Raw genomic sequence first — 27,699 nt, 5'->3', positions numbered from 1 at the left:
TAAATGGTGCTCCTTAAGATCCAATTCAGGCTCCTGGAGAGCTTCAGAAATACAAATACTAAGTTAACCAACTCTGGCCAGTGACTAACTAGATAACTCTAGATAACGAGTGTCTTGTTGACCCAATATCCAGATAGACTGGCCTCAATCACAGGTGCAGAGCTGCACACTAGCTTTGTCAAGTCCCAAGTTCAACTCCTATAGAGTCTTCCCATGAAAAGCATGGTTTTTATGCAATTGATTCAACTAATATAAACTTTAGCTCCTGTCTGAATGCCTACTTGTCTCAATATGGCACCCAATGTGGCTTCCTCTTACACGAATGGAGGACAATATTCCCTTGGCAATAGCTGTGCTGTTAAATTCATGAGAAATACTTGAGTAAAGTCAGTGGGGAAAGAACACATTTCGCTGCAGTGACTTCAGCATGAGGGAAAATGATCCTCTACCAGTGACCTTCTATCTTGGCCAGTTGCTCTCATATGATGCACACTTTCGTAACACTAGATAGTAGGCTCTTTCAATGCTGTTGTCACATCCTGGGATGTGTAGATATTCCTCCCTTCATTCCTTCCCTCCCTCTTTCCTTTCTTTCACGTGTGCTATACCTCCAGCCTTGTTTTTGTCTGGTTATTGTGGAAATGGAGTCTTGTGGACATCTCTGCTTGGGTTGGCTTGGAATCAGGAGTCTCTAGATCGTTCAGCCTCCTGAGTGGCTAGAATTATAGGCATGAGCCACTAGTGTCAGGTGAGGTAATTTTTTAAAATTTGTATTTAAATTACATTCTTTAATTTGAATTTAAAATTAGAATTAAATGACTAAGCTTTGAAATGTTGAAAAAGAAAGACATATTTATGAAAATAAGATGTTTCAGAAACTGTGTTTTTCAGAGTATGAAAAGACTTTAGATCTTGCTGTAATGTAGACACTGAACTCTGCCCAAGACTTGTGTCAAAGGCTTTGGATTCCCAATGAAATGTTCTGAAGTGGGGCTTTGGGGGAAGTGATTGGCTCGTGAGGGCACTGTCCTAATCGATGGACTCATAATGGAATGGACTATTGGTAGAAATTGTGGAAAGTGGGGGGGTCTGATGGAAGAAATGGGTTTCTGGGGGCATGCCTAACCTCTTCCTATCTGTGCTTCCTAGCCACCAGAAGGTACACAGCAATTCTTTACCATATGGTTTCTGCCAAGATGTTCTGTGACACAAAAGCCCCAGAACAATAAATCCAACTAATCATGGGCTGAAATTTTTGTAATAATAAGCCAAAATAAATCATTCTCCTTTCATTGTTTTTTTCCTCAGGCATTTTGTCATACAGACAAAAAGCTAATCCAAGTGCAAGTGGCCATCTTTACCATAAGTCTTTAATGTCAACAAAATCCATCTGACTTACATTGTACGCAATTCATCTCAGGCCAGAGACCCTCAGCAGACTCAGAAGGTACATGGAACAAGAGACAAGATGGCTGCTTGGGAGTCACAAAGACTCATGCTGGACTGTAATCAATTCCTAACGCTCAGTGTTTTTAACATCCATTGATATGTTGGAATTATTATATTGGGAGAGCATTCTCTATAATTTTATCTTTTGTTCCCTTCCTCTCCTCTAAAAATCTATGGGTTTCTAAATGGGTTATTTTAAAATTCATTCATTTTTATTCCCTTGAGTCTAAATTGTTCCAAATTTGGTCCTCTAAGTCCCATTTGGGCATTGTGTTCTGACTCATTAAAATGTCCCAGACTCACCTTGTGTTTGATCTGCCTCAAACCTGGAACATTCCAAATATGCCTATTTCTGAGGTATTTAGGAAGCAAGACTGGGGAACTAGGCATGCTAACTGGTGTTAGTGAGTTATGCCTTCCAGACCAGAGCCAGTAGGTAGGGCTGGGGTTTGGGAAAGAGAAAATACATATAGGTATACACATTTGCATATACATACTTCCTGTTGAAAAGCAGAAACACAGAATCACCTTTTATTTTATTTTCTCAATTGTATCTTCATTTTCCAAATCTACCTTCTTTGGTGTTTGTCCTTCATTTCAAAATAACTCACTGGAGTAGGGGGAGAGAATGGCACATGGCATTGGTCATAGTGATTTGGTAGTTAGGAAGGGACATATTTGTAATTTTTCATACTATCTCTGCTTATGTGGATGTTTAAAAATTGTAATAAAAATAATTTTAAAATGTATGTGCCAAGTCACAGTTAACGTAAACTTAAGTAGCCAGTTCCAACTCAAGTAAATTGCAAATAAGATGTGGTACTCTGGCTTCCAGAAAAAAATATGTCAAAGGAACTTACAATAATTTGGGGAAATGGAGGGGGAAACTCAAAGTACTAGGGCTAAACCATGTAGCTATATTGCCTTCTATCACCTTCTGTCTCTGTAACTGAATACCACAGATGGCATAATTTAGTTAACATAGCCCATGGTTCTGGAGGCCAGGAGTCCAAGATCATGGTTCTAGCTCCTGCTAGGATGTGGTGACGGCCTTATGCTACTATAACATAGCACAGGGCTCCAAGGATGGGGATAGAGTGGACAGCTCAGGTCTGTCTGTTAAAGCTGCTAATGCCACCGTCCTCATGGCTTCATTTGATTCTCATCACCTATGTAAGGCCTCTTCTCCAAACACCAGTAATATGGGTGGCAGCTTCAGTTCCTAGCATGTCTTTTAGGGGGATCATACCCAACCACTGATAACATTCTCAAATTAAAAAAAAAATGTTGCCAATTGTAGAAAAGGGGTGACTTCAGCCCTTAATTTTACCTTGTCATTAAAAAAGATTTGAGGGGTTGGGAATGTGGCCTAGTCATAGAGTGCTTGCCCTGCATGCATGAAGCCCTGGGTTTGATTCTTCAGCACCACATAAGCAGAAAAGGCCAGAAGTGGTGCTGTAGCTCAAGTGGTAGAGTGCTAGCCTTATGCAAAAAGAAGCCAGGGACAGTGCTCAGGCCCTGAGTTCAAGGCTCAGGACTGGAAAAAAAAAAAAGATTTGACGAAGGGTTTTGCTGTTGCTTGAGTTCACTTTTCCCTCCCAGCATGTTAACTGGAAATTTCATTTGGCGTGTTCATACAGTCTGAAATATTATGTGTCAGATGTTTCCTAGTCCCCTTGGGATCATGACTGGCTTGTTAGTCCAACATGAAAGCTCCTGGATTACAGTACCACGTGGCACCTACCACAGGGGCCAGATCTGCTGTGTGCAGGGCAAGGAGGAGTATAAAACTGAGCCCCAAATTTGCAAAACCCAATTATGCAAAAGACAAAGTGGAAACAGGACCAGTGTCTGCCCTGTTGAGACAATGTATGCATGTTTCTAAGGATGAAGGGAGCCTTTCCGGGTTGAGAAAAGCTGACCTTTGGAGGCTCTTACACGCCACTTGTTAAAGAGTGAAAATGAATTTTAAAAACTCACACTGTAGAAATCAATATTCTGTCTAGTAAATGTTTCCCTCACTGTGTCAAAACCAGAAAGGACTTAAGAAAATAGAAGTCTACAGCTACACAGTAGTGTGCCCCTGTGCCTGTGTATGGAAGAGGGAAGCGTTCCTGACCTCTGACCTATTTTTACCAGAATTGGCAACATGACCAGGATTTTTCCTTTCAGCCAGCAGGCTAGCCGAGTGTAGTTCAGCACAGATTTGTTCTACCACACTCATATGTCCCTTTCCCCTGCCACGAGTTCCCTCCTGTAACCACAAGTCTTCTCCACACAGGTGTAGAGGACGTAAAGGATTCTCAGTCTACAGCACAAATAACCACGGATAGGAATGTGCACAATGGGACCTAAGTCTTAAGCGTTCATAGTCTATGATGAGAAATACCAGCAGGTTTTCTGAAAAACAAAAGAACCACCATCTGAGCGAGCTGGGAGGTAAATCACATCCACCATCTTTCTATGCTCTTATCTAGGAAAAAAAATACATTAGACACAATGAATTCTAACCAAGGATGCTTTGTAACTGCAGTGTCCCAATCAGTACTAAATAATGTAGGAATTTCCATTTTCCTGGAGCACAAATGCTGTTTTTTGGCAACAAACATTCATTGTCTTGGACTACAGTATCCGGTGAAGATATTGAAGTTAGATCTCTAGAAGCAGGTATTGCTGCTGCCCTGGCTTTTTCTCTTATCTCACCACACTGGACCCACCATGACACAGACATTTCAGCCTGAGTAGAGGTGACTTTGTCTAGCTGATCCCAGGGTAAACCTAGATTGGCTTTTCTCTCAAAGAACCAAATTTATTGGTCAACTTCCTTTACCTCAAAAGAAAAGGCTAATTTCTGCGCCAGCTTCAGAAGGATGCCACAATAAAGACACAAGTCAGACAATTTCCAGATTCCTGCAACTGAAATCCTAGATCATCTGTTAACCAGGTAAAAGACAACAGCTTCACCAGGTGGTCCTAAGGCTGACGTGATGGAGTTATTAACATTGGATATGAAGATTTCATAAGTGTCTCTGCTGTTCATATTTCTATCAGCCAAGATGAAGAACAGTTAAAGGCAAATCATATCAGAAAGTATCAGCAAAACTCATCCCCAACTGAGGAAGGACTGAAGATTCCAGAGGTTCTGGAAGTGTGCATTACTTCTGGCCCAGCACATTGTCTCTTAGAGTGGACACCTAGGTAAGTGTCTGGGTGTTGAAATCAGGGCAAATATGACAAGAAGACAAAAATCAAAGACAAATTCAGAGGTCTACCTAAAAAATGTATCATCACACACATTCAGATATCTTGGTAATGTCATTTTTTTTGTTACAGAATTTTATTTGCAATCAACTGTAAGTACCCAAAGATCAAAGTAAAAAAAAAAAAAAACAGCCCACCAAAAACAAAACAGAAAGCAAACATAAACACCCATAGCTGTCTATATTCTTTTTACTCTAAGGGCCAAAGAGGAATTCTACTGAATGTCAAACCAAAGATAACTCTGCACTAACAGAGGCTACCGGGCCTTGCCGCTGCTCTTCAGGTGGGAGGCTGGCCTTCCTGAAGGGACCCATCTGGGGCTGTCCCATTTGACGGGCAAAGCATCCCTTTTCTGAGAGGAAAAGATCAGAAATAAATATTAATGCATAGTGCATTACCTAGAAATACTTAACATTTCAGAAAGTCTTAATTATTAAAAAGTGATTTTTTTGGAAGAGTGCCTGTCAATTACTCAGTGATGATTTATTAAACTACTGAATACCTTAAACCATCTCTACTTCTTACTTTCCCATCTCAGACACTAACAAAACAACCTTGATTAAACCCTACTGGTTACTTGATTTGATGAGGAAAGCTAACTCCTAAGGCTTATGGCATAAGCACTTAGGCATCCTAGAGGCCTTTCTGGGCCTAGTTAAGTTACCTTGCTACCTGCACCAACAGTACCGCATGACCTAGCCCAGGGAAGATGCAGATGATCAGGAAAGAGAAAGAGAAAAAAATATATATATATATCAATATATATCAGCACCCAGAACACATTGCATGCCACTCCTTTGGCGTCTGTCCCTCGCCAGAACTGCAAAGGACTTTATTGTGGGGCTTTTTTCACTTTTCCTTGATCCTCCACTTTCTTAATGGCAGCCTGGATGGCTTCTTGGTCACCCAGGAACTGGTGAGGCCCAACAGCATGCAGGTTCTCATCCAGCTCCAACAGAATTGGGACTCCAGTGGGAAGAGTGATTTTGATGATGTCTTCGTCCGAGATACCTGTGGGGTCAGGAGAGGAAGGATTTGTTTAATTGTTGACTTAGACTCCTATTTTAACCTTGTTTCTAAGACTATGTCAGGTGCTGTGTAAGGTTCCAACTGCAACAGGTACAATTTTAGGATATAGAAATTGGAAGAGGGGAAGGAAGGAAGGAGGGAGGGAGGGAGGGCATGGTTAGACAGAGATTCACATCAACAGTATACGCCTTCTGGGTAATCAATTCTAGGCTATTTCCTTTCTAAATCTGAAAGGAATAAAAATTATCTTCTCTATTCTGCTCTTAAAATGAGGACTTTTTGTTAATCTCTGAATCGAGCTTATTTGACTTGAAAGTGACTAGTGCCCCAGCACTGAGCTTGGAGCAACCTGGCTAGCCTGGTCCAGCAGGATTCTACCCTAGGTTCCAGATGTGCAGCCTGCGGGAGGTGGGAAGGACTGGGCAGCTCCAGGCCCCACTCGATTGTCTCAACACCCCAACTGCTCGGGAAGGAGGGGAGGTGTAAGGGACAGGCCCTTAATTCTTAAATGTGTGTGAGATAAAGGTAATTTTTTTCTTCAACCAGAGGAGCTAAGAGTTATTCTAGTGGGGGTGGTAGTAAGATTTTTATTATTACTGCGTGTGTGTGTGTGTGTGTGTGTGTGTGTGTGTGTGTGCATGCGTGTACCCTGGGCCAGGGCCCTGTCCCTGAGTTTTTGTGCTCAAGGCTAGTGCTCTACCACTTTGAGCCACAGTGTCATTTCTAGCTTTTTGGTAGCTACTTTTTGTTAGAGTCTCAAACTTTCCTGCTTGGACTGACTTCAAACCCCAATCCTCAGATCTCAGCTAGGACTACAGGTGTGAGCCACCAACATTATTACTTGAGAGATAAACTGCTAACATCCTCAGAACACGCCAGGCATATTGCTAAGCATTTTATATGTATTCACTTGTTCATTTGACCATCGTTGCCAGCATGACAAGGATCACACAGAGCCTCTGGCTTCTGTGTAATGGAACTGCTTCTCAAGCATTTCTCAGAGTTCAGAATAGTAAAAAGTGAGGTATGAGAAGAGGGATGGAAAGGAGAGACAGAGAGCAGGAGGAAAAGGAGACAGAGAGGAAGAGAGGGAGAGAGAAGATAGAGTTGTGGATTAACAAAAGCACTCCAATTATCTGCTTTTTAAAAATATATAAACCTAATTACTTAAACTTCTAAAGTACAACCCTGGTTTCTGCTCTATATTAATGGACTCTAAGTACAGAAAATTCTGAAGCGAGTCCAAGGGTCTGCCTTTACTTGACTGCGTCAGAATTACAGTTAATGATCCATGTACTTTGTCATTTGAATTGTTACTGGTCATGAGTATTGGCTAAGACCCACGGAGTTACTGCTGTGGATTTTTCCTGTGCTGAATGGCAGTAAGGATTTCGTGTCTGGGCCCACGTCTCTTACACGCCTCTATTATTTTGGGCATGTAATCTCTCTGAGCCTTCAATCTCTGCCACACTCAGCATCTCCACCAGCTGTGGGATACACGAAAATGGCTTAAATGAGAACACGTGAAATGCGTGTGGCAGTTTCTTCTTTCCCTTCTAAGCAGGAGATTTACAGGGAGGGCTGCTAAGGCGCTGCTTCGCCCTGCCAAGCCCCTGCCGCCAGACAGCAAGCCTTAGTGAGATGATACCAGGCCCTGGGATCACCACCACACGCTCACACTGGCAAGAACAGACACCGTGAGACCTCACCACACCTGGTGAGCAGGGACTACAGTGACTGCTCCGGATTCTGAGACCTCTGGCTCAGTCAGGTCAGAAAAGCCCCCCCACCCCCACCCCCACCCCGGGGCAGCTGCCCTGTGCCTCCCTTGGAGCCGGTGGTGGGGCGGGGATTCAGCAGCATGAAGTTTACGACCAGGGGACCAGGGGACCATGGAGGCTTTAGAATCCAGCAGAGGGCACTCCCCAAATCCAGAGGAAGCCCGGAGATTGCTGGTGGTGAACTTAGGCAGGCTTTTCCCTCCCATGATCATTCCTCCCTTTGGAAATTGTCTCTTCCAGCACCAACTTCCTTTATCTTATTCTTTTTTAAAAAAAATTATTAAGTGGCTGTACAGAGATTACAATTCCATATGCCAAGTTATGAGTATAATGCATCTTGATCAGTGTCACCCCTTCCCGTCATTCTCCCTCATTTTCCTGTCCCTGTACTCAAATTACATAGTTCATCTATACATATGATACACTGAATACAATGACTGCATTTGCTCAGTTCTGTGACTCCCCAAAAAACATGTTTCTGCTTCCTAGTATTCGTTGTGTTAAACAGTTCATTAGCTGTTCAGAGGAATCACACCTTTGGACTCCTCCCCTAAGCATACCACCTGTTAGTTTGTGTGTGTATGTACAAACCCTATGTATGTTAGCATGTATGTTTGCATTTTAGATCTAGCTTCCACACACGAGAGTAATTGTGTGCTGTTTTGTCTGAGTCTGACTTATTTCAATTAACACAGTTTTTCTAGGTTCATCCATTTCCCAGCAAATGTTGTATTCTTCTTTCTAATAGATGAGTAAAATTCCACTGTACCACATTTTCTTGATCCACTCATCCACTGTAGGGCACCTGGGCTATTACCATAACTTGGCTGTTATGCAGAGAGCAGCAGTGAAGTACTGACTGAGAAAAGCAGAGGTAGCTCAGAAGCCTGGAGCCATGGGGACATAGAAGACTTAACTATTCTGCAAGATCCATGTTCTTAGTTCCCAGAGGTTGTACATGTGTTGCTCACTGGATTTTTAGAAATTCCTTCAATCTAAATGTTTACTGTAGAAATTAATTTGTTAGGAGATAACTAAGAAAAAGGATCACGCCTCACTAAAGTCTACCAGAAAGGGCTGGGAATATGGCCTAGTGGCAAGAGTGCATGCCTCACATACAGGAAGCCCTGGGTTTGATTCTTCAGCACCACATATATAGAAAAAGCAAGTGGTAGAGTGCTAGCCTTGAGCAAAAAGAAGCCAGGGACAGTGGTCAGGCCCTGAGTTCAAGCCCTAGGACTGGCCAAAAAAAAAAAAAAAAAAAAGTCTACCAGGAAAAGTAGAAAGTAAAAATTCACATGAACATTTTGGATTCACCATTTAGCGATTCTGTACTAACTAATAAATCTTAGGACATGTTCTAGGAGAAAGGGCTCTACTGTGATCAACACTGCCCTTCTCTTCAATATTGTATGGGAAGTTCTAGGCAAGGGTAGGTGAGAAAAATAACATGAAAGGCACCCAGACTGGAAAGGAAGAAGTATTGCTTTCAGTTCTCTTTTTTTTAAATCATATATCTGTTTAAGGACTTACTTCTAAAACATATAAACAAGTACTGTGCATCAAAAATAAAGGGATGAATGGCACAAGATGTGAAGAAATGTTTCTCCAAAGACGAATGAACAGTGAACAAGCACCAGAAAAGCTTTCAGGGAAATGCAAACCCAAACCACAATGAAATACTCTCTCCTTTTACCCATGAGAATGGCTACAATAAAAGTCAAATTATACACAAATTATAGCCAAGAAACTAGAATACATTGTAATATTGTGGGTGAATAAAGCTGCAGTCTGTTTGGAATAAAACCTAGAAATTTCTGACGGTTAAACACAGCTACCATATGATCCAGCAATTCCACTCCTTGGCCTGTCCCCAAAAGAAACAAAATGTATATCCACCTCAAAAGCTGTGCACAAGCTGTGCACTAGATGCTGATATCTACTCAGTATAGGTTGGCACAGGTTGGCACCCCTACATTAAAAATACTAAAGCAAGCCTGCTTGAGTCACATGACCGTTAAGGTAGTCTTGTGCACCAGGGGCTGACTCCTGGAATCCAAGCTACTCAGGAGGCTGAGATATGAGAATTACAGTTTGAAGCCAGCCTGGGCAGAAAAGTTCATGAGACTCTTTTCTCCACTAAACTACTCAGGAAAAGCCAGAAGTGGTGCTGTGGCTTAAGTGGTAAAATGCTAGCCTTGGGCACAAAGAGTCTCAGAGACAGTGCCCAGGCCCTGAGTTCAAGCCCCATGACTGGCAAAAAACAAAAACAAAAAAAAATTGTACACGAATCTTCAAGAACATCATTCTGCACAATAATCCAAAGTGAAAACAACCTGGTGTCTTATCATCCAAAGAATATATGCTGTGTCTCTATTTGGAAATAAAAGGGCATGAAGTCCCGATATAAGCTACAACATGGATGAACCTTGAAAACACTTCTGACCAAGCTCACCTCGCCCCTCCCTCTTAAAAGATTTTAAACTTGGCTGTGATCATGGATTTACTGCTCTGAATGCAGTCAGCCCTCTCTACTTGTTCCTCACCCATGGAGTCAATCATGTATGGATGGAAACTATTTCGGGAGGGGGAGAAGTACATTATATCAAATAAGCACAGATGTACTTTCTCGTCACTCAGCCCTACAGAATGCAGTGTGGGGAGTGTTTACATAGCACTAGGTAGTACTACTAAATGTAGAGGACGTTTCAAGGATAGGACAGGATGTGCGCAAGGTCTAAGCAAATATTGTCTTTTTATGTAAGGGATGTGAGCATTTGCAGACGCTGGTGCCTGCGGGGGTCTATAAACCAGAACTATGTGGATGACAGTCCATAACTAGTATATACAACAACTATCTACTGAATGCGCTGAATTACACACTTCAGTGCTGATTTGGTGTTTGTGTTGGGGCGGGGGAGCACAGTTTCACTATGTAGTCAGGCTGGCCTAGAGTTAAGCTCAAGTTCAACTGAAATCCTCCTGCCTCATCCTCATTAGTGCTGTGACTACAGGCTAGCACCCCTGTACCGGAACATGAATTATGCACCAATACATTAAAAATACTAAGCCAATCCAGAAAGGTCAAATAAGCCTGCTTGAGTCACAAGACCATTAAGGTGGTAAAAATGGACCCAGGCTTGCTTTTTTTGATTTTTTGTTTTTTTGGTTTTTTGGTTTTTTTACTGTATATATAGAAGGGTTACAATTACATATGTCAGCTAAAAGAGTACATTTCTTTTTTGGATAAATCCTAGGCTTGCTTAATTTTTTTCTTCACTCCCATAGCACAAGACTCATTTCCACCTCCACAAAATGGGAGAGAAGAATGTTTATACTTTGCTTTTCCCTTGTGAAAGATAAGGCATGTAGAGACTAGATATCAGCATCTCGTGTTCCCAGCCCTGGAAAGAACAGAAATGCCCGTGGTTCAAACCCCCGGAAACAGATAACATACTGGGATCACATGGGCCTTAGAAACTAAGTTCTAAGTGTTTGGCAAGGGCCTAGGGCCCACACGGGACCCGCATGTTTGACCATGGCCTCAGATCTAAGCAGATCCAACGGGCCCTCTAACAACACCTCAAGTTCACATCCATGGCTTAGGTAACCACAGTTGGGTGTGAGTCCGCTAAACTGAGGCTACCCAAACTATACTTTATCTACAAAGAAGAACTAAAAAAGAAGTGTTCCCAATGCATAAATAACATTCTACTTTAATGACTACTCAAGCCATTTAAACAGATTAATCACCAATATTTAAATGTGTTAATAATCAATTACTAATCAGTCAATGAAACTTAAGCAACTAAAATTTTGAAACAGCAAATGAGGGAAAACCACAGGGAAGCCATTACTCTTTACTAAATTTTGGCATAAGCAATATTCTTCATCCTAAGAGAGTTAAATAAACATGGCTCCTAAGGCTGAAACAATGCATCTATACTGTATTAAACCAAACACACTTAGAGTGGTATTAATGTATGTTTTATTAAAAACTCATTCACTAAGAACTTCATGTGAAAGTAAAATGAGTGCCCAGGTATCACATCTTGTCTGTTAACTGGCTCAGATTTTTTAATACAGTCTAAAAATGGTCTTCAGAGAGCCAGTTCTCATCCTGTATCTGTTTTCTCCATGGAGGTCTCTTTCTCTTCTTCCACTACCCATTATCTTCCTTTTAAGGAAAATAATGCCATTCTCTTGAGTGCTTGGATTACAGGCATGTGTTTCTCATCTGACTTGTCTTAATTTTTGAGTCTCCATGTAGGTAAATTATCTAGGAGTCAGACCCTTATCTCCAATCACACACACACACACACACACACACACACACACACACACACACACACACGCAGTCAGAAGTGGAGCTGTGGCCCAAGTGGAAAAGCTGTAGTCACGAGCAAAAAAGCTTAGGGACAGCACCCAGCCCCTGATTCAAGCCCCAGGACCAGGACCAGCAGACGCGCATACACATACACACATACCAAAACTTCAGAAAAAAAGCAATCCAAGTCTGTGGAGAAACCAAAAGGGTAACTCAATGACAAAAACGGGAAGAAATTCAAACAACTTCACTTTAAGTCAAATCTGTACTTACAAGCAACTTCCCCCAACCCTCCAAAGCAAAGTCCCCACGCCCTCTTTTCTGCTAGAGGCGCTTGAGTAAGTGTGGTGTCTGCTGCCAGGATGACTACTTCCTGGAGGACAGGAAGTGTTACATCCATTCCTATACCACCTAGGCTCTTTTTAAAGTGCTTTACCATTGCAAATGCTTAAAGTTTAACTCCAAGCAGCTAGGGTCCAGAAAATACATTCTAATTGTATTTATTATTTGAATAGACGTATGTGTGTGTGTGTGTGCGTGCGCGTGCGCTGATACCAGAGCTGGTGCTGTCACTTGGCATTCTTGCTCATAGACTGTGCTCTACCACTTGAGCCACGCCTCCAGTCTAGCATTTTGTTCATTAGAGATAGTGTCTCACAGAGTTCTACGCCTGGGTTGGCAGTGATCCTCCGTGTCTAGGCATCCTGAATAGCTAGAATTACAGGCATGTGCTGATAATGTACTTACTACATGTAATTAAAAGGCTATAAGAAATAAAGGTAACTTAAGAATTCCAAAATATAAAATCTACAAGTGGAAGCACTCTTAGGTCTTTGCCAGAGAAATAGTACTATTGGACATTTCACAGAAAAAAAAAGGCTTCAAAGATTCAAAGGAAGTCAAAAGTTTCCAAGATTAAAGACTGTTCTACATGAATTTAACAAGAGAAAAAGAGGGAGCTGAAAGGTCTTAGCCTAGAACAAAAACTTTTTTCTATCTAGTGCTAATAAGCAAACAAGTCAGATAAAATGTCTGCTCTGTGTTCTTTGGTTTTCTCTAAACAGTTTGCTTGAAAAAAAAAATCTCTGAACTTCGGGAAACAGGAGGAAATATTTAGGGAGAGACAAAGATTTGTGACTAGAAAAAAGGAAACCCAATCCTGTAATGCACACACTTTGGATCAGAAAAACAGAAACCGCTCCAGTGGATTCAACTGTGGGCTGCTACCAGCATTCCCCACTCCCTGCCAGTCCAGTCAGGCATAAGGAGATTTCAACTGACCGCCATTTGTTGTGTAAGAGTTGAAAGAGATTCTCAGTATCATAGATGATCAACCACCAAGACCTTCCCTTTGCTTGCTCTGGTTACTTTTCAAATTCAGAAATCTCATGTTTTTGCCTAGAACTGTGGTCCCATAGATTCTCCTGAGGGAGGAGACAGGATTTTTCATTGGGTGAGGTGGGGTCTTGCTAACTTTTGTGCCTGGCCTGACCCTGATACTCCAATCTTGGCTTCCTGAACAACTGGAATTACAGGTGTGAGCCACTGCAACTGGCCCATACTTAAATTCTTTAACATTTGAATGTTACATATGTACAACTTAAAGACAGGATGGGAGCCGTTAAAAATAGGTTACTTGACTGTTTTAATGCGATGACAAAAAGCCTAATTCTAAATTAGAATAAGGCAGATAGAATACACTCATCCATTTAATTTTATACTTGTCTTAATGTTGAGAAATATAGGTGTCTATAGATTTGGTATACTTTTTGAAAACTTAAGACATACCATTAGGCAAATATCTGCTCACAAGAGAAAAGCCTGAACTTACTGCTTCTGAAAATATCACACTAAATGCCAAAGGTGACATGCTTGTCAGGCCCTGGTCCCCATGAGCTAGTCCCAGCTGACCTTTCCTCCCGATTCTCTAATTTCATCTCCAGAGTTCTTTGCCTGGCTGTGTCCCAAGAGCACGTCTGCCTTTCCTGAGTGTCTTGCTGCCGTTCTGATTCCAAACTTGAAACTGCCTAATTCTTTTGCTTGAGCCCAGACTAAACAATCCATTTCCTCTGGCAAGGTGTAGAGTATATATCTCCAGTGCTCAGCTTAGTACCTAGCGTTTCCTTCAGTATGGACCAGAGGAAGCAAACAGGAAGTGACTATGCCAACCAGAGAGAGCAACACCAACCTGTTGGGAACACTAGGGAGCAGGATGCTCTTAGATCCACAGTGTGCGTGCAAAGTGTTCATGGTGTGCTGTGGGAAGTGTGTCAGAGCCAGTAGAGGCAGATCCGACGTGAACCCGTACTTACTGAGATGGTGTAGGTAATTATTTATGCTCCCCCAAATCTGTTATGCAGACCCTTAAGAAGGAACTTTCTTGCTGGGAAGGTGGCATGGGGTAGAGTGCTTGCCTAGCATGCACAAAGCCCTGGGTTCGATTCCTCAGCACCACATAAACAGAAAAGGCCAGAAGTGACTTCTGTGGTTCCAGAGGTAGAGTGCTAGCCTTGAGCAAAATGATAGGGACAGTGCTCAGACCCTGAGTCCCAAGCCCTAGGACTGGCAAAAAAAAAAAAAAAAAAAGGAACTTTCTTACTATATAGTAAGAAAATTCATGGCATGTTTGTCTTATTTCTTCTGAATATATTAAGAATTATCAGGTTAAAAGTAAAGCAATCTGTGTGGGCATGGTTATTCATTGCTATAATTTCTCTGGGTAGCAAGATTACAAGTTCTAGGATAGCTTGGGTTACATAAATGAGACTGTCTCATAAAAAAAACATAAAAACAAAAAATAAAAGTAAAGCAATCTCAAATTGCATACAATTTATGGATATTATATAAATAAGTCATCTGATAGGGTTGAAGTCAACCTCAGCAGCCTATCTGAGCTCTGACATTAGTTTCTATGCTTATGTCCATTTCAGAAATATTTATGAAAGTTAATACTGTAGCTGTGGTACTTCTGAAGAGAAAAGGCAATGCTATCTAATAAGCTAACAGGTATGAACCAGAAAATGGAGCAGGTGATCATATGACTGCAGTAAATGTAAATTGGCAATTAATGTGGTTAATTTTGTGATAGGTTTTGAACACACACACACACACACAGAGAGAGAGAGAGAGAGAGAGAGAGAGAGAGAGAGAGAGAGAGAGAGAGAGAAATTGGAAGGTAGTCCTCCTTGTAAGAAAATCCTTTATTTTTTCCACTCAGTAAAGGAGATTCAAACCTTTCCTTTTTCTTTCTTTCCTTTTTTTTTGTTCCGGTCCTAGGGCTTAAACTTAAGAGTATGGGCTCTGTCCCTGAGCTTTTTTGCTCTACCACTTGAGCCACAGCTCCTCTTCCAGCTTCAGTCTTTTTTTTTTTTTTTTGAGACTTGAAAAGTTAGCATCTAAAGTCAGTGAAATGCTTTCTTTAAGGTTGGGAATTAGAAGGTCTGGTATGCAAGACAGACATTATAATACTGGTTGCTCCCATTTTGGTGAGTAAATACATCTGCACATCTAATACATTTTTAAAAGGCTGAAATATCACTAAACTATCAGAGATGACATAGAAGAAACAGCATGCACTATTTTTTCAATGGATACTGTATAAGAGAGCAACTTGATTAATGGAGACAAGTTTAGAGACCCTGTAAGACAAGAGATGCTAAGTAATTTATGAAGTGATTCTAAACTCCATCTCAGGCAATTTCATGCAGAATAAATCATCTCTAGCACATGAGGCCTCAGGAGTGAATCAAAAGAGGAATCAGAGCAACATCAAAGAACCCGGGTCTCATCCTAGTGGCACCACCAGGGGGTACTACAGGCCAGAAAGGCACCAAGTTGTCCTAGGTAGAGTGGTTGATGGGGGGACTTCATCACACCGACAGCATTCACATATGGAATGATATCTAACTGCATCTTGCAGCTTTTCTCACCAATTTTCCCTGAGCGTCCATCTGCCATCTCCCTCCACCACCAACCCTAAGCTGTAGATGCTGCTGGAGCAGCAGAAGCGCCTGGAAATGCTTAAGAAATGCAAATTCTCAGGCTGCACCCCAGACCGGATTCAAAAGCTGAGGGGGGAGACCCAAATTCCACATCATACTGAGCTCTGCCAGTGACTTACATCTGAAAACTTGTTTTGTATATGTACCATGAATGCCAAAGGCATGTGACTTTCGATTTACAGAATAGCTCTTAAATCTGAAGAGACCAATGGATAGAGAAGGGAATTCTCTTATGTAAATGACTAAAGCTAACTCTCCATATAACTTAGCAACCTCTAAGTAGGGACATACCTTCCAGATGTTTCAAGAGGGCTCTACTGCTGTTCCCATGAGCAGATATCAGAACGGTTTTGCCTTTCAGCACTTCTGGAGCAATCCTTTCATTCCAATAGGGAAGGAGTCTCTCCAGAACATCCTTCAAGCTTTCAGATCGTGGCAGTTGCTCCAAGGGTACATCGCAGACTTTGTACCGCCGGTCACTGTAGATTTCATGGTAGTAGGGATGGGATTCCTCAATGGGAGGTGGAGTCACATTGTAGCTTCTTCTCCAGAGCCTCACTTGCTCTTCACCGTGATTCAATGCCATTTTCTCCCTATTGAGCCCAATCAAGGCTCCATAATGACGCTCGTTCAGACGCCAGGAGCTTTCCACAGGAACCCATTCCTGCCCCAGCTCTTCCAGGATCAGCCAGGCTGTGTGGATGGATCGATTCAGGATAGATGTGAACACAAGATCAAACTCAAAGTTCAGTGCCTTGAGTTGCTTCCCACAGTTCCGAGCTTCCTCCAGTCCTTCACTGTTTAGTTTCTGATCTACCCAGCTGCAAAATCGGTTCTCCTTATTCCAAGCACCCTCCCCATGTCTCAACATAATAAGTTTATGCTTGGACATCCTGGTGATTGACCCTCCCTGGTGCTTTCAAATGGAATAATGTTCAAGACCAGCAATACATCTGGGAAGAAGAGAAACAAAAAGCACAAGTTATTTTATACATTCGAACGATGGCTCAGGAATGGGGGCATAATTTTACAACAGCCAATTTCTAAAACAAACTGAAATGCCTTTGAACAATTCTGAGGTCAGAAATCTGGGGTGCCTGTGCTGTGGTACTGAGAGGCACATTTTCCAGGAAGTTAATTACAGACAACCCAGCTGACTTACATTTTCTGATGGCTGGATGGTATGCTAATTGTATGACGTAAAATAACAGAACACTTCATTCTAATGGCATGCTACATTTCCGCCAGATAAAAGGCAGTTTATACTTACAGTAGATAGGACTTAATAAAAGGACTTGTAGATGTCTAAATGAATGAGCAGGGAACTCCCAGCTCCCAGCAGCTGACTCTAGACTGACAGCACCCTTCTGGCTTTTTTTTTCCCATGGTGGAAAAAGAACTGTGTACCAACCAGCCTTACCTTCCTACTACAGAAGTTGTCAATGTGTTAACTCAGTGAGCCATTGCATTTATCTCCTATGCATCAATGACTGGTCGCAACCAGCTCTTCAGTGTTCCAGGCCATACCACATACAAGCAAATCTTAGTATGTAAACACATTGGCTCAACATTTGAGGATGAATCAAAAGTGACTGAAGGTGATATTAACAGCAAAAGTGGTACTCACCCAAAGAGTCGTCTACCTGCCTCAAGATACAGCAGTGGGAAGGAATAAATCCGGATGGAAAACAAGGTATCAAGTGCAAGCAGCAGAGAGACTCTGCCTGTCTGAACAGATTAGGGGAGCAGGTCTGCCGGGGTAAAAGGAGCCCCACTGATAAGGAGGCCCCACCTCCTCTTCCCCAACTGGGCAAACACTAAACACACCAGCTACATCTTTGCAGAAAAATCTAGTAAAGTGGGGTAGGCAGCACTAAAATGATTTTGGGTTCTCTTTGCGTCAGCTGCTGGCTTAAGGATCGTTGTCAGGCTGTGTCAGCCTGCCTTCACCCTCCATGCAAAGGACCAAAGGAAGTCTACCAGGACAGACACAGCCAGGGCGACATTCCCCCGTGCCCTCCTCCTCTGCCCCAGTGTTTTTCTACATTGGGAAGAAAGATTATATGAGCATCAGAGTCTCTTCTGCCATTCTTGGCAACTTCCATTCACAAGGGGTTTTCTGTCCCACTTTAACTGTGATTCACTTACAATAATGACACAACCATCCGTGACCAAGCTTGCTGGAATCTATATCTAGTTTCTACTCATTTCTTTAACAAATTCCTCGGAAGGGAGGAATCTTCTCTCTTATAAGGTTTCAGGGATAGAGGAGAAAGCAGAATGAAGTGAATTGCACGTAGCTGAGAGGCTATAATAGAATCACAATACCCCTTTCTTGTCAAGCATTAGGTTTGAACGTTGGTGCACACGAAACAAAAAACACAGGTGATCAGAAGAGTGGGGGGTCAGGGTTCAGGACTCCGGTGGAGGTATCTCCACCTGGGAGGGAAACACAATGTCTCAGCCTCAGAATGGACAGAAGAGAATGAAAGCTTGGCCAGGGACTGCCTGCCTGTGCTAGGAGCAGAGTGACCATGAGAATAATGAGGCTCCGCCCCCCCACCTGGGACACACCAGAAAAATGGCTTCCCAGAGATGGGTGTAGGGGTTTATGGGGGATGGAGAGTAAACAAGTTAAGAGTCAGACCAGAGAGAACCTGTAAATTTGAAGAATCGTTTTTATTTGTTTCTTGCTTTGTTTTTGGAAACAGGATCTCACTATATAGTTCAGGCTGGTCGCCAACTTGTGATCTTACAACCTCAGTCTCCTAAGTGTTTACTACCAACCTTGGCTAAATATTTTAACACACAAATGATGATCTCAGTTGCTAAAAATTTATTTATAAAATATGCCCTGAGGAACTTCCAGTCACTTATTACCTTCTTACCACTTCATTCTCTCCCTGCTTTAGGAAATCTTTGTTCATCCTGCAGATCAGCTGTGTCTAATTAAAATATAATGTAAGTTACATATGTATTTTTAATCCTACTAAAAGACACATCAGAAATGGAAAGGAAGCTGAACATCAAGTGGCTGATGCCTATAATCACTGGGATCCAGAGAATCATAGTTTGGGGTCTGAGCAGAAAAGCTCTTGAAAGTCCATCTCCAACAAAAAATGTAGGGCTGGAGGAATGAGTACTGGCCTAGAAAGTGTTGAAGCACTGAGTTCAAAAACCTTAGTACTACGGGGGCGGGGGGGAGGGGAAGGAGGAAATGGGTAAAATAATATTAATAATATATTTCATTTAATTTTATAGATCAAAGATACTATCCTTCCAACATACGATCCACATACAATTATTGAGGATGTATTTTACACTCCTTTTCTCATACTCTTTGATGTGTATTCTACACTTAAAGCACATCTCACCTGCCACTTTCAACTGCTCAGTAGCTATTGGTGAAGACAATGCGGCTTTAGAGTTAGATCACTGGGAACATTATTTAGCTTTAGGGCTGCAGTTCCCAAAGGTTAGTATGCATCAAAATCCCCAAGAGAATCAGTGAGACCAGTGATGGGCCCCACCTGACAAGATACAGGTGCTGCTGATACTCCTGGCCTAAGGGCCATGGCTTTGAGAGAGCCCTCTGTCCCCTTCTCACCCCCACCCACCCCCCACACATAGGTCAGGACTGCCTGAAACTGTCTTGTAGCACTCCGTGTGTGCTGTCAAGGAAGGTCTTATTGGCTCTCTAGAACTAAAGTGTGTCACCTCACATGTACAAGGCACTCAGCAGGTATGCTGACAGGATTCAGAGGAAAAATTACTAGATTTCACTGTGCTACTGAGGCGAACCATGAAAGTAAAAACAGTTGGCATGGTTGAAAAGACAGCAAGGACAAGGGCAAAGCAGAAGCCAAGAATAATGATACACTACAGTTTTGTACCATGTACTTTTATACTGTAAGGTTAGTAAATTTACAGATGGCCATGATCTCTACAGAAATTGACTGACTTTAAAAAAAATTAAAAAGGCCAACCTTGATGCTGGTGGTTTACATTGGTAATCCCAGCTACTCAGGAGGTTGAGATCTGAGGATCCAGGCTCAAAGTCAGCCATAGGCAGACAGATTCAACCATCCAGCATAAAGCCAGATGTAGAGGTGTGGCTCAAATGGTAGAGTGCTACCATGTAGCACTCTACCATTTGAGCAAAAAAGGCTCAGTGAGAATGTGAGATCCTGAGTTCAAGGCCCATTAACAAATGACCAAACAACAAAAGGAAAATCCAAATGGCCACTAAGGAGCAAACTGGGCCTCTCATCCAAGTCTTCTGCCTCCAACTCCTGATTTTAGTCCTGGCATGGGGATCTAGGCTCCCTTGGTTTCACTTCACAGAATCATCTCCAGTCACAAATTATCCTTCAAAAAAAGGCTGCCATTTCTTAAGATATAAATCCAAAGGCACCAAGTCAGGCCAAGTAGTGATCACCCCAACTTCTGAAAATGGATCTAAAATATACATACCTCTCACCCCCCACATGAAAAGCCATTTTGGGGAAAAAAAAACCTCAAGTTTGTTTTGTTTTTGGTCAAGTCAACCCTGCAGTTGTTTCTAAAGATCCTTCTTTAATCCTTCAGCAAGACCTATTGACAGTTAAGAACTACTTTTTTTTTTTTTTTTTTTTTTTTTGCCAGTCCTGGGCCTTGGACTCAGGGCCTGAGCACTGTCCCTGGCTTCTTCCCGCTCAAGGCTAGCACTCTGCCACTTGAGCCACAGCGCCGCTTCTGGCCGTTTTCTGTATATGTGGTGCTGGGGAATCGAACCTAGGGCCTCGTGTATCCGAGGCAGGCACTCTTGCCACTAGGCCATATCCCCAGCCCCAAGAACTACTTTTAATCAATAATTTGCTACATACCCTTAAAGGGGGCCACATGTTATTGGATTATTTTAAAGTATGTGCTGGCTTAAAGAAAAAGTGTACTCAACAAAAATATCTCTTGTAGGATTCTCCCTCACCTTCTCCTTTCTGTCTCCCACTGTCTTCTCTTCATTCTAGACATGACTCTCCAAGTCCCCTGACACCTCTAACAAGTACCTTGTCAACTCTATTGGAAGTGATTTTTCAAAAGACTGTGTGCAAGTCACTTCTTACTAAAGGAATACCATCTTCTCCCAGGACCCCCACACTGCTATGACCCCCCTCCAAGGTGACTGCACCCATCAGTGGAAACTCATTCATTATTAAAATGCTGGTACTGCATTTCCTCCAGCTCTTACATCCTGGTTTGGGATCTCAGTGCTTTCTTGCCCACTTGTAATGGTACTATGATGGCAATGGTGAAGTTAATCACAACAGCTAACATTAAGAGTCCTTACCATGTTCCCGGGACTGTTTGCAGCCTCAACTGTCATTCCATGGAGAAGGTTCTATGATTACTGAGAAGTTAATTTGCCCAACATAAGACAGGTTGTAAATGGTTACGCTGGAATTCAGTCTCTGCAGGCTTTGCCCCCAAAACTACGTACTTATGGCTCAAACCATTCAGCTACACTGACACACTGGAACCTAAAAAGCTCTGTTCTTCCAAGTCTTAACTTTTCTCAATGCTTCAGTTACATTCAGATGAATGGTTCACACATTGAAATCTCCACATACTGTTTCTTCAATCTAATACAGTCAATTCTTTTGTCAAGAAATTGTGTGTGTGCGCGTGTGCTCCTAAAGATGAAAGTTCACAATTTGAAAAGTGTTTCCTTCATAAAGGAGGCAGGAAGGGAGAGGGTCTCTGAGGAAGACTTCATGGACATGGCTCTACTTAAACTGGATTTGGAAAGCTATGTTAGAGATTTAGAAAAAAAGTATTCTGGCCTAAGGGAACAATGAGGAACAGGTGCATATAAAGAATAAAAAGCCCATTCAAACTGGAAAGAGGTCTAAGCAAGGGTGACTATATATACTGATTTGTTTAAAACAGGACTGCTTTTAGGCCTGTTTCCTTCCCCAACATAATTATTACTAGGCCTCCTTTCACACTTGTGTTTTGTTTGGAAAATTATATGGTCACTCTAAGTATAAGGTATAACCAGGAAGTAGGAGGAGATTAGCTCAAATAGATAAAGCTGAACAGTGACTTTAAAAAAGGCTTTGTGCCAAAGAAAAAATACATATACAATTGTTTCATATTTATATATATTCTCTATATATTGAGACATTATTAAAGGTTTAACAGCATGGATTTTAGGAGGATCAAGTAGCACTTCCAGAAAGACATGGAATGAGGGGTATGAATACTAGTGAAGTTTTATAACAATTCTGGTCCCCATCTTAACAAGATGAAAGAGATAAATGTGAAAGATATGATTATCTCAGCAATATTTTCTTTAAGGCCAAATAGTGCATTTTTAAGGATTTGTTATTATCTATTGTAATTATGCATAATTGTATCATTCTGTCACTGTAGCTGAAAGCAGCTGTCAGTGATGTACAAACAAATAAATGTAATTGCAAAACTTTATGTATAGACAGTGAAATTAGAATCTCATAAAGTTTCCATGCACATGAAATATTATTACTATTGGATTATTTTCAACAAGTCAAAATGTAAAAACCATTCGCAGTTTATAGACTACAAAAACAGGATGGATGTATGTCTTATTAGGCAGGCAGATCACTGCCTAGCTGGATCGCATACGCGCATTAGCATGTGACCTTAATTAAATATCCATTTATAGGATACTCCCAACATTACCAAATCACCAGATGTTAGCTTTGATCAGAACTGAAAGAACTATGAGTAACAGAATCCCATTCATAATTGTTTAGAGTCCTCACAGAAGACAGCATGAGCACATTGACAGCAGTCTAAATAACAAAAGTTTTGTTTCCCTGCATTGCATAGGAAAGGATTTAAGACAGAACCATGGGGGAAAAGCGATTGCCCTGTTAGCTACCCTCATTCACACATACTTCCCCGCTCTGAGACAGCCCCATACATTGTATCAGGTGCTTCTCACTACAGGTGAACATGCACCTGCACAGAAGTAGTGGTGCTATTCAATTGCCTTGGCAACCCAGGAATACATAGGTGATTCAGAGGACTTTCAAAGACCTTTTGTTATATTCCCGCATAGAAGTTCCACCTAAATTAATTATAATGCAAAAACGTTTCTTTTCCATGAGTGCCACCGAGAAGTTGAAGTCATGCGTCCTGACTGGCATTCATCTGGCAAGGCAAGAACAGAGGTGATAATGAAGGAATGAAGTTGACAGCAAGATTTTCCGAATCTCTAAGAGCTTTCAACATGTGTAGCATCACACATGGCTTCCGCTTCCTTCACCTGCCTCTTATTTAAACAAATGATGTCTCATATCCCACCAGAGCTGAGGCCCAGATCCTGCCTTCCAGATGAAAATTCCTAGGACTTTGCTTCCTTCCTTCCTCAAGTGTTTGCAAATTAGTGTCTTAAGATTCTATAATAAAAAAATTCTATAATCACAACTCATAAAAGACAGGCAAATTGTAAAGTCCAGCCTAAAATAAGGTGTTCTTACATTCCAAAATCAGAGCAATCAAAACCATGGTGTCAAGTAATATAAACTCAGGGGCACAGAACCAGAATCACTTTGATCCACAGCTTACACTTAAATATTAAATATTCAATTGTCACTCCAGAACAAGTAGCTGTTTCCTTTGATCCAAATCCTCACTACACAGTTTGGAGCAATTTCTAACATTCTCTGCAATAGGAATCTAACTTTTTTTTTTTTTTGGTCAGTTGTGGTGCTTAAACTCAGAGCCTGGGCACTGTCCTTGAGCTTTATCACTCAAGGCTAGCACTCCACCACTTGAGCCACAGCCCCACTTCTGTTTTTTTTCTGAGTAGTTTATTGTAATAAGAGTGTCACAGACTTTCTGCTCAAGAGGGTTTGAACCGTGATCCTCAGATCTCAACCTCCTGAGGAGGTAGGATTTGTAGGAGTGAGCTATTGGCACCTGGCTCACTATTTTATTTAACAACAACAAAAAAAAAAACTCTTGTTTCCATTTCCTGAAGTTCATTTTGATTGTTCATTTTGACTATTTTATATGATCAGATCCACTTTTTTTTTCCATTCATGAGGCTTGAACTCAAGGCCTGGGCCTTGTCCTGAGCTTTTCCACTCAAGGTTAGCTCTCTACCACTTTGAGCCATAGCACCATTTCCAGTTATCTGGTGGTTAATTGGAGATAAGAGTTTCATGGACTTTCCTGCCCAAGCTGGCTTTGAACCACAATCCTCAGATCTCAGCCTTCAGAGTAGCTAGGATTACAGGCATGAACCACTGGCACCCAGCCAAAATCTAACTTTTAAAAGATCAGGCTAGCATATGAACATATAAGATGATGCTAAGTGAAATTAACTCCATGTTATGGAAACGAGTGTTATATCACTGTTGTAATTACTTTCAACATGCCATGTGAAACCATAGCTTCTCTTGTTGATGATCCTCTTGTAGCCCCTTCCTGTAGTTGTCCCCGTGCTATCACTGTATCTCATTTGAGTACCCTGAATACTGTATATACTGGTATTAGAATTAGGGAAGTGAAAGGGAATATCAAAATTGAGAGACAACGGATAAAAAGACAAACGACTCCAAAACCAATATTTGTAAAACCATTTGGTGTAAACCAACTGAACAGCTCATGGGGGGAGAGGGAAAGGGGGAGGGGGGAAATGAGGGAGGAGGTAACAAATAGTACAAGAAATGTACCCATGGCCTTACTATGAAACTGTAACCCCTCTGTACATCACTTTGACAATAAATAAGTAATTATTTTTAAAAAATCAGCTATATCTAAGGACAGAGAAAGGAATATGAACAATATCTCTGATAAATTAAAACAGTTCTCAAGGAAAATGAAATTTGATGCATTAAGTATCTTCACACAGTTGTGCTTACAGTAAGCAGGTGAAAAAAACTGTTAACATTCCTTGGGCTTCAGATTCCATATCCTAGATGAGAAGAAACCATAGTTCTCAAAAGACTGTTAGGAATATTAAATAAATTACAATGAAGCCGTCTAATAAAAAATTAGAGATAGGGTAGAAATATGGTCAGTGGTAGAGCACCTACCTAGTAAGCACAAGGCCCTGAGTTCTAACCTCCATACTAACCCCCCCCCCCAATGTATGAAAGTGACCTTACCAGATTGATGTTATGAATAAAATAAAAACTGAAGAATAAAGTAAAATGAGAAAAGGGATTAGAGAGAAGTTTACTAGCAGAAATAAGAATAAAATACAATGGTGGTAGAAGAAGACAATGAACAAACACAGTTCTAGAAGCACACTAAAACTTTTGACTTAGTAGTCTATAAAGTACATTCTCCCCCCCCCCCCTCCCATTTGTAGCCTAACTTAAAAGGAAGGGGTTTTGGTCACTAATACTTTTTGTCTTGTGTCTTCATACAAACACCACCTCATACCAAGTTTCATTTTAAGGACGTTCAAGAAATCATTCAGTTCAAACATTTCTGCATCCTCCGTTTTCTAGGCTGCAGATACACCAAGATGAGTGCATAGACGAATTTAGTTGTATCCATCATCACTTATAGAAATACCCTTCTTAATTTCAACCACAGACGGGGAAGAGAGACTACATGTTCTACCCAAACACTACCAGTGCTTGCCTCTGAGGGGATCAAAGATCACAATTTCTTCCACCCTGTAGTTCCATACTTTCCAAATTGTCTACAATGACTGGCTTGGTTTGGTTTAAATAAGGGCCCAAAAGAATATGTCTTTGAAGCTGGAAACTTCAGATATGGTACAGAATTTACTGCAAGGAGACTTGGCTCACGCACTTGTGACGGAAATTAGCTGACCATCTTCATTTTTTTAAACAAACTTTAATATGAGCAGGCACCTCAGAAACAATCTAAAGCAACTTCTGCATTTTTAAAAGATGTGAAAGTTGAGAGATGAAATGGTTTACAATCACACAAAAAATAGTAACAGCTTCAAGACCAAAACCAAAGTGTCTTGAGCTCTCACTGACTACTCCTTCATCCAAGCTACTTGTTGAAATTGCAATTCTCTAAACTCCAGCAGCATCTAAGTGGTACATCTATGGTGTGTGAGGTACTACAGGAATACAAAATAATACAAATCCTGGACTCCAGAGGAGGCTTTATGCTTTGGTGCTCATATTGAGGCTTGAACATGAGGCCTATACACTGTCCCTTAGCTTCATCACTCAAGGGTGATGCTCTAACCACTTGAACCACACTTCTACTTCCAGCTTTCTCAGATTCCTGAGTAGCTAGGATTTCAAGGTGTACCACACCTGATACCTGGCTTCAGTGAGTTTTTAAATAAAAGACACATTGACCTTAGTTTTTCATTTATTGTAGAAAAAAAAGCCCTTCATATCTAGTGATAAAGTGTAACATTCGATTTTATTTTTCCATCCATAGGGCTCCACATTCAATTAACATTCATGGGGCCATTCATAAGATATAAAAGTTCTCCAGCATTTTTTTTTGAAGTGAAATTGGCAAATAACCAATCATCATTCAAGGTCTATGAACTCAACTAGAAAGGATGCATCTCTTTTGGGGTACTACAACCCTCATCCCTCTAATCCCTAAGAATGACACTTTTTTTTTTTTTTTAATTTAAATCTGTAGGGCTTGTGAACCTGCAATCCGGTTCCCGAACACATTCACCTCCTCTCCTTTCCTTTCCAACGAGGTATCACCACCCTCGTCCTAATTATCGTGATTATGCATCGATCCACCCTCCAGGGGCCGGGTCTGCATTTGTCCTGCGTACAGTGCCAAGCCTGGCTTCCTCCCAGGGTCTGCGAGGGGGCTCGGCCACACCATAGCCGGGCGTCCAGCAGGGTAAAGCTCGCCATCCCTCCAACTTCCAATGCATCCTGGCCGAAGACCCAACCACCCAGGCAGGCTCCTCCTGCCCCCCAGGACACTGGAGACAGACTGGGGGTGGGGGGGGGTTGTCTCACCAGGGGGTCGTCTTGAAGGGGGTGGGGGTGTGGACCGGGCACCGGATCCCCACGGACCACTCAGGCGGGCCTCCGCGCCCTAAAAATTTGACACCACGTCGTTCAGGAATGGAAACCACCCGAACAGCATGGTTCCACCACAAACCCACTCACCTGCAAAGAAGCCGCCAGCAGCAGCAGCAGGAGCAGCAGCGACAGCCGCTCCTCGGCGACGCCGACCCGCCGGCGTCTCCAAGGACTCATTGCTGCTGCCGGCATCCACGCACTTTTCTAGCCCCGAAGCCAAGGGAGGAGGCGGGAGGGCCAAGGCGACGGCGCTGCTTATTGGAAAATCGCGCCGTCACTCACGCATGGCTCCGCCCTACCTCCGCGGGACCGGCCAAGGTCCTTTCCGGTTCCCAAATCCCACCGGAGGGTAAGAAGCAAGGCCTTGATTAGCCTGCTGAGAAGACGAGCACATACCTGGACCAATAAGAAGATGAGTTCATCGCCGGTGGGCGGGCTTAGGACTGAGGAAGTGGAGGCACGAACCCCGCCCCTGGAGTGTCTCCTGGGCGACTGGAAAAACCTCTGGCCCCGAGAGCGGCGGAAGGGTTTGCGGCTCTAGAAAGCGGCTGACGTCACAGGGAAACACCTGCCATAAGAAGTCCCGTCCGCGGAGGGCCGGGGGAGAGAGGAGGTGATTTCTTTTTACTCAGGGGGAGTTTTCGGATTAAAATGAATCCTCACCGGAGACAGCTTCTTTGCCACAAGGGATGGGAGCGAAGGCCTGTGGCTGCTCACTCTTACTTTCGCAAGGCCCCAGCCGTGCCCTGCCTGTGTTTTGAATGGAGAAGAGATGCTTCCAGAACAGAGGGTGAGCAGATAGAGAGAAATCTGTCAACCTAGAGACC

At 42.2% G+C, this 27,699-nt stretch overlaps 1 protein-coding gene across 3 annotated transcripts; it reads right to left on the bottom strand.

Moving 5' to 3' along the window:
• Positions 1–4,751: 4,751 nt before the first annotated feature.
• On the bottom strand, positions 4,752–27,079 carry Bpgm (bisphosphoglycerate mutase). 3 transcript variants are annotated; one of them, XM_048340255.1, is made up of 3 exons: positions 26,960–27,079; positions 16,140–16,801; positions 4,752–5,721 (listed from the first exon to the last, which is right to left on the bottom strand). In XM_048340255.1, exons 2-3 carry the CDS (start codon positions 16,738–16,740, stop codon positions 5,543–5,545), a joined length of 780 nt encoding a protein of 259 aa, XP_048196212.1. In that variant the 5' UTR covers positions 16,741–16,801; positions 26,960–27,079; the 3' UTR covers positions 4,752–5,542. The 3 variants fall into 3 exon arrangements, with proteins under 3 accessions (XP_048196212.1, XP_048196213.1, XP_048196214.1); XM_048340256.1 differs by lacking the exon at positions 26,960–27,079 and adding an exon at positions 18,057–18,153; XM_048340257.1 differs by lacking the exon at positions 26,960–27,079 and adding an exon at positions 17,476–17,570.
• Positions 27,080–27,699: the final 620 nt, after the last annotated feature.

This window comes from Perognathus longimembris, chromosome 2, assembly GCF_023159225.1.
Source record: "Perognathus longimembris pacificus isolate PPM17 chromosome 2, ASM2315922v1, whole genome shotgun sequence".
NCBI classification, from domain to species: domain Eukaryota; kingdom Metazoa; phylum Chordata; class Mammalia; order Rodentia; family Heteromyidae; genus Perognathus; species Perognathus longimembris.
This window is presented reverse-complemented; position numbering and strand designations above follow the sequence as displayed.